General features: G+C 56.7%; 3 protein-coding genes across 3 annotated transcripts; all 3 read right to left on the bottom strand.

The window, feature by feature from the left end:
• Positions 1–278: 278 nt before the first annotated feature.
• Positions 279–1,079, bottom strand: CGCA056_v011227 (uncharacterized protein; the record flags this gene model as incomplete). Its single annotated transcript, XM_037326474.1, has 1 exon — positions 279–1,079. The coding sequence occupies one exon, from the start codon at positions 1,077–1,079 to the stop codon at positions 279–281; it is 801 nt and encodes a 266-aa protein (XP_037174901.1).
• A 2,388-nt stretch (positions 1,080–3,467) lies between these two features.
• Positions 3,468–4,559, bottom strand: CGCA056_v011228 (uncharacterized protein; the record flags this gene model as incomplete). The annotated part of the gene is made up of 1 exon (XM_037326475.1): positions 3,468–4,559. The coding sequence occupies one exon, from the start codon at positions 4,557–4,559 to the stop codon at positions 3,468–3,470; it is 1,092 nt and encodes a 363-aa protein (XP_037174894.1).
• A 3,461-nt stretch (positions 4,560–8,020) lies between these two features.
• Positions 8,021–10,654, bottom strand: CGCA056_v011229 (uncharacterized protein; the record flags this gene model as incomplete). Its single annotated transcript, XM_037326476.1, has 1 exon — positions 8,021–10,654. The coding sequence occupies one exon, from the start codon at positions 10,652–10,654 to the stop codon at positions 8,021–8,023; it is 2,634 nt and encodes an 877-aa protein (XP_037174893.1).
• Between the last annotated feature and the right edge of the window lie 2,522 nt (positions 10,655–13,176).

The raw sequence follows: 13,176 nt of genomic DNA on the forward strand, positions 1-13,176 counted from the left end.
ACTGCGCTGTTGCTCCGCCTGCAGCTACCCAAGACCAAACGCCCGCAAACGCCAGCCAGATTCGTTCGTTCTTCTCCGCGTTCTCTCCAATTATTCTCCCCCCAGCCCACCATCCCCGCAGTCAGTGGGATGGATTCGTTTCCACCGAATCCCCGAAGTGGCCAAAGCACGCCCAAAATGCAACTCGCCCCCCATCGCTTTCCTTGTCCCAACGCCAAAACCCTCAATGCAAAATGCAAATGCAGTTTCCCGGGTGGTCGACCGGGCAGTCTGGTTCTTCAAGCCGAGGCAGCTGCCTTCGCGGGAAGATTGCAGTCTTCCCGTAGGAAATCGACCAGCGCTGTGTCGATGGACGCGGAGAAGGCTGCGAACAGCAACGCTGTCGACGTCGTTGGCGCCCCGAGGTAGCGCATGTGGGGGACGACCTCCAGCTCCGTGAGGCCTTCGACTGTTTTCAGATCCGCAATCCACTCCATGCTCTCGTGCTTGATGAGACTCAACAGCCTGAGGTCTGACACCTCAAGCTGCCGCCCGCCTTCCCACGCGTTCTCGGCAGGCTTGCCGCCGTCCACAACCACCCGCAGCTTGGGAATGATCTTGTCCAGCCTCCGCAGGTATTTGCACATGTTGGACCAATCCGACCGGTCGCTATCCGTGAAATGCAACGGACTCGCCTTGCGGATTGTCACCTCTCCAATCATGGCCCGCGACCGCGGTGTCAGGTCTTGGAGAAACGGCACAACCGCCTCGATGTCGCCGTCAAAGTCGAAATTGTGGAGGCCGTACAGCATATGGCTCGTCTCGCGGTGGACCTGCTGGTTGACGGCCATGATTGCGGTATGCATCTTCGTCTTCGCCGCCAGGTGGTACGTCGTCTCGAAGCAGGTCCGTTGAAAGGATCTCTGCATTACTCGGTATTTCGACCGGTTATACGTGCCCAGGTTGCCTGCGAATAGCTGGTGCATGGCTTTGTTGCGGATCGCGAGTTTCTTTTCGCCTCCGTCGTCCAGGAGGTGCTCGTAAATCATCATGCGAATCTCGGCGGGAATCCGCATCAGCAGAGACTGTTCTTCGTCCATGTCGTGATTGGTGTTGAGGCTGACGTTCACAACCATTGACTCGGAGGTACAAATTGGGGAACCCTCAAACTGCAAAACAGCGATAACGGAAAGCATAAAAGGCTCGACGATGAAGGACAGAAAACGAGGGATAGCCCGGCAGGCGCTGGCTAGGAGCCATCAGCTGGTCTTATGGCATCTTTTCCCCTGCGACCTTCCTTTCCGAATTGAGTGTAACACGCGTTCCGACAGGATCCATCAAGGTGCTGATGCTGCCTCTTGGCTGAGAGACCGGTGTCCCGACTGCAGAGCCACCGCAGCAGATCCAAATCAGCGCGACATCGAATGGCGCAAACGCCCCTTGGGCCAATGACCACTTTGCTTTCTTTCATCCTCTGCACCCTGTCGCATACCGGCCTACGACTGTGCCGCATGCAACATCCTCGAGTTCCCGACCTTGGCCTTCAAGGCCCCTGGTCCTGGGTCCACCTCCCTGCCTTCGACTCACGGTTGGAGACGTGCAATCATACGCTACTACAAAAGTGCCAACCAACAAAAGCAACACGCTCGACTTGCACCAGAACAAACAATTGAGTCACTCGGAGCTCTGTCTTGCTTGAGCAGGTGCAACTCCACCAGAAGCGCCTGCCTGTGATTACGGCTTACTGCTAGCAAGGGCGCGGATAAGCAGCCCCAGAACCACGCTCCCCTTAGCGTCTATTGTGGACATCCAACGGTCCAACTTTCTCACCCACAAAGGCCTAGCCCACCTCAGCCCGATCAGCCCAGTTTTCATTCGCTGCCCGCGCTCCGGACGGCACGCGTCCGGGGCTCCAGACTGGTCAATAACGGGGGCGCCCGGACGCTCCTCCGCCTCCACACTCAGCCTTCAAGGGCCCGATACCCTCCGGCCGTTTTCGCAAGTCAGATGATACCAAGGCAATAATCACCTCAGCACTTGTGTCAGCCTGGCTTTCTCACTGGCGAAGATCCAATCTCACCCGACGCCCTGCGCTTATCTTGAAATTTATCGAGGCGTGCGAGTGCTGGATGCCGAGATCCATGCAGGTCTCACATGCAGAGGAGGCAGATCAGCCAGAGATAAACAACGAACAATGCCGCTCGGCTACAAGCTTTGAATCATTTTCATGTTGCTTGCTGAATTATATGTGACCAACATACGATATCCAAAGGCACGAGGTTGCACGCCAGGTCGGCATTGGAGCGGCTAGGGGACATCGGTGATGTTGTGCATGAGACACAATGCAAGCCGATACGACTCATCGTGGGCCTACCACCAGTTTCTAGCTGGCTGGCAATCAACTGCCATGATTCAAGCTCATCGTTCGATTGTTTGGGTTTTTGTTGCAATCAACCCGGTCGTCGTACGGAGTGTGGATGTCCCACGAAGGCTCTGCCGCGGTTATCACCTCGAGGTCGGTCAACCGGAAGCATCGAGTCGAGTCGATCCCAAAGGCAAGCCTCATCATCACAGCCGGTTAGGAGCTTCGCTCTTTGGTCTTGACTACATCATCTTGCAGAGGGAGACTGGTACCGCATCCGAAAGGATGTCCTTCACGCTGGACGGAAAGGCGGCATCTCTGGCCGTTGACCAAATCGGGCACAGTATCCAGAACTTGGGCGCAAACTGCCAAGAACACTTTAAGCATCTCAGAAACTTGTCCAGCCTAGCATAACTGCTCGACCGGCCAGTATTGAGGCAATGCCTCCGTCATCGGAAACAAAGATGTCGTACGAAATCAAGCAGCATTCTCCTTTCTCAGCTCTGGTTCCTGAATAGGGATTGTCTTCTCTCCAGCACTATGAGAGTAAGCTCTCAACGTAAGCCACACATGCGGCGCGTGAGAGTGCTCCAGAGTAGCTTCCGCAATCCTGGTCGAGACCTGCATAAGCTTACCGACCCATCTTCTTATGGTCGGTCTGAACCAACCGCAGGAACACGCAGCCTGGTCGCCTATCCTCACTTGGCATCTTTGCCTCGCACTAGAGGAACTTTTTATCAACGACAGTGAAAGTCAGCAAGGCCGGTTCAACTGCTCGAGTACTCAATTGAACAGCTTTCGTCCTGCTCATGCGAGCCAAGAGTATCGCAATTGCCTTTGGTGGATTGACCGCAACATATCATCACTACCTCAGCAAACAGGCGCAGCGGCACTTCGGGTTGACGATCATTTCAATGTTGATTAGGTTTATCCTATCTATGCGGCTGATATCTCAAAGTCTCGCCCTCCTGGCCGAGAAGCCGACTGACACGGCTAGAGCTGCATTATCCATCCTGCTGAACTCCGGCGCTGCATAATACACAAGACACATTATGTGTCAAATAAGACGTCGACAAAAGGAAGTCGTTGAGGCAATTTGGCCTCTGAAATTCAAGAATCGGCCTCCTCATCTCAAAGGCCATCCCTCCTTCTCCCGGTACAGCGGTGGACCTGGCATGTCGCCCTCGAGTTCCACGATACAATCCTCCTGCAGCTCTACCGGCCGCTCCATTGTCTCCATCTCCACAACAGTCGTCGAATCCAGCTGGGCGGCGTTTGGGTTGGGCGAATGCGGCGCCACCATAGTCGCGCTACCTGTCGTAGCCGTACTAGGGGACATGAGTTCCAAGCTCGTTTTGCCAGACGTCTCAGCTTTGTGAGCCGCCACCAACGCAGGCGAGGATGAGTCCGCATGCATGTTCGGGTCGGTGTTGACTCTCCTAAGCTTCCTCTTTCTTCTCCGCCAGCACAGCATAAACGCAACCAATGCAATCGCCAACGTGCCCGCCACAGACCCTACGGCGATCGCTATCGTGGTTCCGACCGAAATACCACCACCGCCGTCGCCTGAGTCGCCAGTATTCGATCCTTCCGCTGTCGTTGTCGCCGTTGCTGTCGCAATCGATCCTCCGCTCCCCGATTCCGCGGTTCCCGTAGCGGACGCCGTCGCGCCGCTTACCCCGCCCGTCGACGTCGGCCTCGTGTATGTCGCCCCCGGAACCGTCGGATCTGTCTCCAAAATACTCAGATCCGAAGCTCGCCATCTAACCTGTATCGCATACACCAACGCCAAACGGGATGTTTGCTGGTTATTCAAGTCGTAATACGATGTCGTCGGTACTGTCGACAGACACTTGCTGTATGGGTAATCCGTACCCGTGTAGCAAGTGTGTCCCGTCGGACAACATAGCCGCGCCGTCTCCCCGCTCACCACGCTGCCTCCTAGCCTGACAAACCCGTCCTTTGACGACGCCAGGGACGTGGGGAACGCGCAGCCTTCGGTGTATCCCATTGGGCAGATGCCGGGAGAGTAGTAGCCCCAGCCATAGTCGTACGCTTGTTTCCATGATGTGGGCATGCATACGATGCTGGAGAGTGGCGGGGTCTCAGTGTTGGTCCAGTAGAGTGACTTGCAGAAGTCGGGCGTCGTAAAGACGGTCGTCAGGGGCGCCGCGCCGCGTTGTGTTGTGAGGGGATTGGGGTCTGATGTCGTCGTCATGATGGGCGAATCCTTTCGGTGGATATTATATAGGTAAGGCAAAGGCAAGCGCGATTCTGGTTTCCGGCGTCGCTATAATCTCGCGAGATTCTCGTTCCCCGCAGACAAGGAAAACAATAAAAGGGACAATATGGGTATCGATGTGTCGCTTCGGCGTAACGTCTTGCTTCCCCCAAAGCCCGAATTCACTCCATATCCCAAAAGAACCAATCTCTCTTTCTCTTCGTCGACGATATCAACAACAGTCAACAGGAATCAGTGGAAGGATGGAGTTGAAATCGACTTGGCGATTTTCTGCTTTTGTCGTCCACCCAAGAGATGGATCCCTGGATTGCCGGTCTCCGGTGGGCGGTTTTGGGCGTCTGGACTGTTCTCTGCAGTGGGCCGCAGGCAACGTGGGCGGCCGGGACGCAATAATTGATATTGGGAATTTGGCGAGAATGTGTTGGCTTCGAGCGGGAGATCTTCCCCAAACCGACAAATTCGTAAGATTTCGATCTTCGAAAGCTTTTCGAATGTTGTGCCCGATAAGAGGAAGTGGGAAGGGAGAAGTGATCGGGAAAGGGAAAAAAGCACAGTCCAGGGTTTCCACGCAGAGAAAGAGGCAGAGCAAGCAGAGTGGGAAAAGATGGATGTGGATGTGGACTGGACGGGATGGGATGAGTCTGGAAGTTTGACAATTGTCCGTGGACCGGGGAGCCAAGGGTTTCGGACGGTATCAGTTGCGCTGAACTCTGCTTCCCACATTGGAGGCCTGCGTTGAACTTCTCTGGGTCCCCTTTTTCCGCCTGGGTCTTGTCTCTACTTTTTCCCTCTTCCTCGCTGCCCTTCGCCGCCGCGCCGCTCGATTCCTACCTAGTCCTGGTCTAGCACGTTAACAGTGGGCAGAACTCTCTGCTCAGAAGGGGACAAGCGCTGCAAAGGGCATCAAATTTGTGGTTTGGCTGGCCGCACAAGGAAAGGCAGAGCGCGAGTCAGTATCAGGCAATCAGGGGAACGCTCCACCGTGGCCCGTCATAAGTGTCGTAATAATGCAGAGGGTGTTCCCAGCAAGGTCGCTTGGCTGCTTTATCCAGCACCTTTCACAAGTTCTGCAACATTTCTGGCGAGCTCGGCTAGAGAGGTTGAACTAACGGTGTTGCCGCTAGCCGCCTAGTTTCTTTCTTGTTCTCTGTCCAGTTTTCGCGCTTGATGACCTGCCCGTTTAGCGGGTGATGATGGCGTACTAAAGGCGGTTTAAACAGCAAAGCAGTGAAGATCGGCTGTGAATACGAGCTTTGCGAGCGAGCGAACTTCGCTTGGTGTGCTGTTGACGTCAAGTGGCGTTTTTTGACAAGATGCTAGCGCCGTTGACGGATATCGAACATTTGGTGTTGTGAAAGAAGACGCGCAGAGGCCAAGGCCCGAGGGGCGCGCTTCTGAGGGCAGCAGTCTTCGCCTAGACACGCCGCGGATCACGATACCAACGGCACACCGCAGAGAGGGAGCAGTCCGATTTACCCATCTGCGGCCAATGTAACGTTAATAAAACGCTAACAAATTGGGGGAACAGGTGAGCTTGGTGCCGACACCGCCCCTTGGTGGTCCCTCCCTCCCTGCGCCGGCGTGCCGGGCTGCCCGTTCCAATATATTGTTTTACAGTCACTTATCCTGATCGGAATTACATGATCACTCATAATCGCCGACTATCCGGCGGGACGCAAAAAACCCGCTGCGCGCTCGGAAACAAGCCGCCTGCCTACTTGGGTCGATGGACAAGACCCCACGGTGCAGTGCCATGTGGCCGCTGCGTGGTGCTGCAGACCCAGTTTCTCAGGGTGACATTGAGCATTTTCGAGAGTGCGGTTTCATCATGAATTAGAGATTCTGCCCAAACGATGGGAAGATGATACATTCTGAGAAGATCCCACCATGCTGGATAAGCGATGCGGCCTTGGCTGGCAGATGTGTTATATGTTGGTTGTATTAAGGGGCTTACTGCATTCGTCTTATGTGATATCAATGTAACTGCGCCTGTCGCATCGCGGGAAGGGCAAATCAAGGGCCATGCAGAGGCAAAGCATCGCGTGGAAAGGTTCACGTGGCGTTTGACCAAAGGGATGAGGTGTGTGTGGTGGGGACCGTCTGATTTTCTTGACAACTTTGACATCGAGAGTGCAATGTGGTTGGCAGTTTTGGGGGATGGGGTGATCGCCGCAACTCAATTGATGGGATGCAGGAATTCAATTGGGATGAATGCGCAGCGCAGGAACTGATCATTGAGGCTTGTGAGCGCCGTTTGATCCCAGAGCCGCCGCGGGGGGGGGGGGGGGGGGGGGGGGGGCAGTGCGAGGAATCCCTGGCAGCACCGCCTCGTCCGACTCCGCGGACTCGGTCGGTCGGCCATCCCAGCCCGCTGGGGACTCGGAGGAGTTTCTGCTGTGGTGCGTGACTGAAGCCGGGACAAGGACGAGATTGGGGGGACCCGGTCTCGACGTGCCGGCCTAAGTTGAGAGCTTCTGGGAAGAGGCAGCCCTACTGGGCCGATGGCGGCATGAGTCCGACGGCTTTTATTCACACGGTATGTGATTGTCTGAGGATGTCCGCGGAGAGATGTGCTGGAATGTTGGAAAGGGGGAGATTGCTGGTGGGCGTGAAGGGGTGACCTTGGAGCATGAGGTGAGAGAGACTATTGAATTGAGAGGCGAAAGTTGCAGTTTACCGCAACGGGGGACTGATCAATCAGCAAAAGACAAGCAAAGAGTGGAAAATTCGAAGAAAAAGAATGAGCGTCGGCCGACGGAGATGCTCGGGCAGATGCCTCGTGGGTGAATCGAACACCCGATCTCCTCATTACTAGTGAGGCGCTATACCACTTAGCCAACAAGGCGATGCGAAACCCGCAATTTTGACAGCCTATGTACCCGGCTCGGCACGGCTCCGAGCTCCGAGCCGGCCACAGCTTGGCCGCGTCATCGGAATCCACGGCACACCCCGCGAGAATGCCAAGACCGTCAACAACTATGTTTCGACGTCACTTGTTGATTCCAGCCTCACTCTTTATATTTTGCATTCGTTTTTGAGTAGGTGCTGGTTGCAAGAGTTTGCGACGTCCATACCCAAGAGATCGGGTGCGGCCCGTCGCTCAAGGTTCACCGCGACATCAGATCAGACGAACCTTTGCCTGGGACTTGCAAACACTCTTCCGCGAGAGTCGCTGACAACTATCTCCGCAGAACCCGTTGACAGGGCGCTTCAACGATGGGGCATACCGCCCAGTCATACAGAAAGCGAATATGCGAGACATTCATACGGCAAAGAGTCGTCATGACCCACAGACAAAAGGACATTGAAAGTTTCAACAGGAGCTTGTAATTTTTATGTTCCTCGTCTTCTAATTATGCTAAACCCACCAACCCATCCCAGCCAAGATAAACGCCAATCATCAATCAAACGCCGGAAGATGCAAATCTCCAATGATCCTAGTATGCCGCATAAGGTCCGTAACGCCACCGCTTGCTGTTCTCCTCAACCCACCACCGTGCCACGAACGCCGCCTCCTCGGCCCACCGCGCCGCCTCGACCCCGTGCGTCTCCTCGATCTTGGCCAGGAACCCCGTGAAGTCGAACCCGAGCACCGGCTGCTTCTCCGCCGGGTCCTTGGCCACGTCCGTAAAGTGCCACTCGATGTTGTCCACCACCGGCACCACCATCCGCCAGTACTTGTGCCGTCCGTCGCGGACGCCGACCATCGCCCGCCCCGGGTTGATCACCGTGAACTGCCAGTTTGCGACCTCGCCCTTGTTCTCGGCCTCCTTGGATTGGCGCACGGGGCGCAGCAGCGACTGGCCCTCGTAGTTCCTCAACAGATCCGTCACAGCCTCGGTGCGGCCCGTGGACAGCGAGCCCGTCTCGATGAGCAGGTCTAGCACAGTCGGCAGGATCTGCTGCGCCGAGACGGCGTCGTTGATGGTGATGGGCGGCAGCTTCGGGTGCGAGAAGACGAGCGGGACGTGGTTGCTGCCGACGTTGGGGTTGTAGTACGACGCCAGAATATCGTTCTCGGGGATTGACAGCCCGTGGTCGCCCACCAGGATGACCAGCGTCTCGTCCGCGACGCCCATCTCGTCGAGCATGTTGAGGATCTTGCCGAGCCAGCGGTCGTCGTAGCCGATGGCGTTGATGTAGTGCGAGAGGTCGTCGAGCCCGCGCGCGAGCGGGACGTAGGTCTCGTTCTTGGGCATGTTGTACGGGTGGTGGCTGGTGCTGGTGACGTGCGTGAGGAACACGCGCTCGTCGGCCTTCTTGGCGCTCTCGAACTGGTCGCGGATGTAGTCCTCGAGCGGCGTCTCCTCCATGCCGAAGTAGTTGACGTTCGGCAGGTCGACCTTGCCGAACTTTGCGTCGTCGCTGCGGAGGTACACGCTGTCGATGAGTCCTTCCTGCGGGAAGCCCATCTTCTTCATGAGGGCGCCGAAGTTGTCGTAGTCGAGCGTCACGGACTGCATGAAAGACGACTTCCACTTGTACGACCCGAAGGGCTTCTTCTTGTCTCCGCTGCTGTCCTTCTCGAGGGTGTTGAGGGCCCCAAAGATGTGCGGGAGACACGGCTGGTAAAAGTGGTGGAGGTACTCCAGGTTGAAGTCGGCAATCAGGGGCGCAATGCCGCAGAGGCTGCCCGCGAGACTCTTGAGGGTGTACGTCGATGTCGTGTAGGCGTCGTTAAAGTTGAGTCCGCCACGGCTCTTTCCCTTCTTGTTCTTCTTCTTCTCCTCCGTCTCAAATCCATCCTCGTGGTCTCCGGTAAGGAACTTGGCTACCGGGGTCAAGGTCCTCAGCCGCTCAAGCGCATCCGGCGGAATCCTGTCGTATCCCGCATGCACCCACGTATCACGCAACCGCCCTTCACTGATACCGAACCGCTTGAACGGGAACATGTCCTTCCTCGTGCTCTCCAGCACAATTGTCATCACATGCCGGATCGGCACATCCTTGAGCTTCTTCTTCAGCTCAGGCAACAACTTGTCGTCCAGGTTAGAAATCCTCAGCGGGTCCATCGTCGCGTTGTAGTGCTTCTTGCCGCCGTACCAGTCCTCGAAGCCCTCCGGTGCCACATCCTTGGGCAGCCAGGCAAAGGGCACCGCGTCGGCCAGCGCCGTCCGGTTGTCCCAGTCGCGGTTGATGCCCGAGTTGTAGTGCGGGACCAGCTTCTCCAGGTTCGGCGACGAGTTCTTGAAGTCGATGAAGGGCAGCAGCGTCGGCGTCCACGACATGAACGTCAACGAGCTCTCGTGCGGCCGCAGCGCGCACATGATGACCTGCGCCAGCAGCGCCACGCCCGCGAGCGTGTACGCCGCGATCCAGAACATCCACGCCCACGGCCACGTCTTGACGCCGTCCCACCCGTGCGAGAGGTCGAAGCTGCGCCGCGGGGATGCGTAGTCCGTCGTTTCCTTCGTGCTGCCTCCGTGCTCGACATCCTGCTGCGGGACCTCCGAGTATGTCGCCCAGTGGGGCCGGCGGCGGCGGGCGATGCACGCGACGGGCCAGCACACGATGTCCGCGGCGAGGCCCACGGCGACGAACAGCACGTCCTTCAGGGCCCAGGTGAGCACGGCGAGCACGGCGCAGACGAGGGCGAAGGTGAAGAGCCCCGTGAGCAGCAGCGCGCGGCCGGCGGCGTCGCCCGCGAGCCCGATGTTGGACCAGTGGATCTCGGAGCCGGACATGGCGAAGAAGCAGATGCCGACGAGGTTGAGCCCGATGACGAACCCGATGAAGAGCCAGCTGGCGAAGGCGGCGGCGCGGCGCAGGAAGCCGGCGTCGTTGTTGCGGTTTGAAGATAGCCATCCCCCGAGCAGCAGCCGCAGGATGATGAGCAGGACAAAGTCCTGCGCGAAGAAGGAGTAGCCCCAGTTCACGAGGTGGACCGTCGGCAGGGCGGAGAGATGGCTCTTGATGTGGACGAACTTGGCGCCGAGGACGGCGAGGGCGGCCAGGCTGAAGACGAAGCGCTGGTTGGAGAAGCGCGAGCCCATGCCCATCAGCAGTCGTCGGGGCGAGGCGAATAACCCATGGCGTAGCGAGGAGTGGCCTGGTGAAGAGTCATGGTGCATGCTTCTGGGTACGAGTCGGCCAGAGCCGTCTCGCGTGTATATTTGTTACGGGAAGTAGAAGGAGTGGAGGTGAGTTAGGTATATGTTCAGAGAGCGAGGATGCAGAAGTTTGCACTCATATCTTCTTTCCCCTTTCCCCAGTTTTGCACGTCTCTCTACGTCGATGTTGTGGAGATGGGGGTGAATGGGATGTGAATCAAGCGAGAGGAAACAGCAGAGAAAACTAAAAAAGGGTATCGAAACGGATGATGATGCAACGGCAGCAGCAGCAGGGAGAAGGGACGGTAAGAACTAGCAAAACATCAAGGAAGGGGAAGGGGAGGGAAGGAGGGAAAAAAGGAGATCGAGGAGTCCCGGTCGAGAGAGCTTATGCTTATGTGCCTGGTCTGCCTGCTTTTTGCTTGGTGCTTTGCTCTGCTTGCTCAATGCTGGCCCGCCGCCGTTCCTGACTCTCCTGGGGGCCGTTTGCTTCAGCCTTCGGGGTTGTTTGCCGACGGGACCCATGGTCCATTCACTCTTACTCGAGACTGGGGTACGAATAGGTGGATGGGATGGTGGACGGGCAATTGAATGGGTGGAAGTGCCTGCCTAGGCCACCATACGGGATACATCAGGTTAAAGCTACGACCAAGGGCTCCTCCGTTGGCAACACGCCCGGGTTTGCGGCACCGTGTGACAATGGCCACCGAAAATGGCGTCTTTCTCTTTCTCTGCATGTAGAGTAAGTAAGTACCTCCCAGGCTCAGCTGGAGCCTGTTCAGCCAGCAAATTTGAAGGATGTGGAACAAACGAAAAGGAGATCTCCCCCGCAGCCACGATGCCGCCCTTTTGCGCGGGTCTGGCATGCCGCCTTAGCTTTTGCTTCTGCTTGCTTCCCATTCCCTGGTTCTGTTTAAGCGAGAGTGTCGTTAAAAAAACGCCCCGGTCATCTTCTCCGCCCCCCTACGTTAGACACTTAGTATGTACCTTACTACCAACCATGCTACCCCAGCGCACCAGTCACCAGTTAGGAATACGAGCAGGCGACCAGAAATGTCAAGAAACAGGGGTCATCCTTATGTCAGACGACTCCTGCCAATGAAAGTCCTCCAGGCAGCCAGCCGTAGCCTACTTCTGGTACGGTTACAGCTTGGAGGGGGCGTATGTCATTGGATCAGATCCTACATGTAGGTACCTGGAAATGGGCGGATGCATACCAACCTTACTTGTACATGCTTAGACTCTAGCAGACAGACGGGACCAAGGGCCCAGAACCCGCAGAGCCGGGCGGAAAAGCCTCACATTGCACCTTACCTTAGGGGCGGCCCAAGGAAGGGGGGGAACTGCCAATCATGACTCTGCGAGAACGTAACGGCGCCGTGTGGATTGAACGGTGGCCATGGAGAAATTTCATCTTTTGGTGTGTGTCAAGTTGTGGCTGACTCCTTGTTAGGAAACCTGCCCGAAACAAGCTTTCTGTCTAGGGGCGTTCCCACCCCTCCCAGAGAGCTGCAACCCAGCCCATGTCACGCGTGAGACCAGAGCCGTTACGCTGTTCTTTTTCTTTAAATACGCGGTACAGCTGAGGTTGACCCTGCTGGTAAAGATGGAACGCGCGGGAGGCGGAAACATCGCAATGACAACGGGGTACCGTGCAGCTGGGGAAATTCAATCTCCAGTCTTCTAGACTCCCGGATGCATGCCCCGTTTTAGGCTGAGGGAATAATTCGGCCGAGGACTGAAGTGCTTGCTTGCTGGCATATGCGCCCGGTGGGATGGATGGGCGCGTCCGCGGAGAAGAAAGACAGACAGATCAAGTGAAAAAGATCAGCCGTACCGCCTCGAAGGATTCGCATCTGCCTGGCTTAAACTCATCCTAATTATGTAAAAAGTCGGGACGGGGCAGAGCTGCCTTGCTGGGGCTGTAGAACAGAAAGAAAGAAGAGGAGACACGTTCATTCTCTTCTCGCTTGCTCTTTGTCCGGGCGACGAATCAAACGGGCTCCCTTTGAATTGAACCATGTCCTTAATGTAAGCCCCCGCCCGAATGCGGCCACCGCCCATCAACCGAAACCCTCGGGTTCCGCCCTGGTAAATAACAATTGCTGCTGGTCTTGTTGTTGCAGACCAATTGTTTCCTCTAGGTCGTACATAGGTAATGAGTGCACAGCTGCGCCCTCGATGTGTGTGTGACTGTGTGACTGTGTGGCCTCAATCCTCGACCTACAAAGTACAGCATCGGGTTATGGCATGGCTCACCCGCGTCATCGCCCGTCCCGTCCTCACAACATCGCCGTCGTCTTCGTCTGAATCCCCCATCGCCCCGGCGTCGTGGGTGGTGTGTCGCGTGCCCTCCCACCTCGATTGATGGATGGACGGATCGGCTTGGCCTCACGTGCTCGTCAGCCCTTTTCATCTGAACGGGGCCGGGCGGCAACGCGGACGGTGGCTGGCCAAGATGTCAATTGTCAATCGGATGGTGTCTTGGCCGGTGGCCGCCATTCACGCGCACGGATGCCAATAGCGTCTCGTCACGGGCGGGA

Source organism: Colletotrichum aenigma (assembly GCF_013390185.1).
Source record: "Colletotrichum aenigma strain Cg56 chromosome Unknown KSG_Cg56_contig07, whole genome shotgun sequence".
NCBI classification, from domain to species: Eukaryota; Fungi; Ascomycota; class Sordariomycetes; order Glomerellales; family Glomerellaceae; genus Colletotrichum; species Colletotrichum aenigma.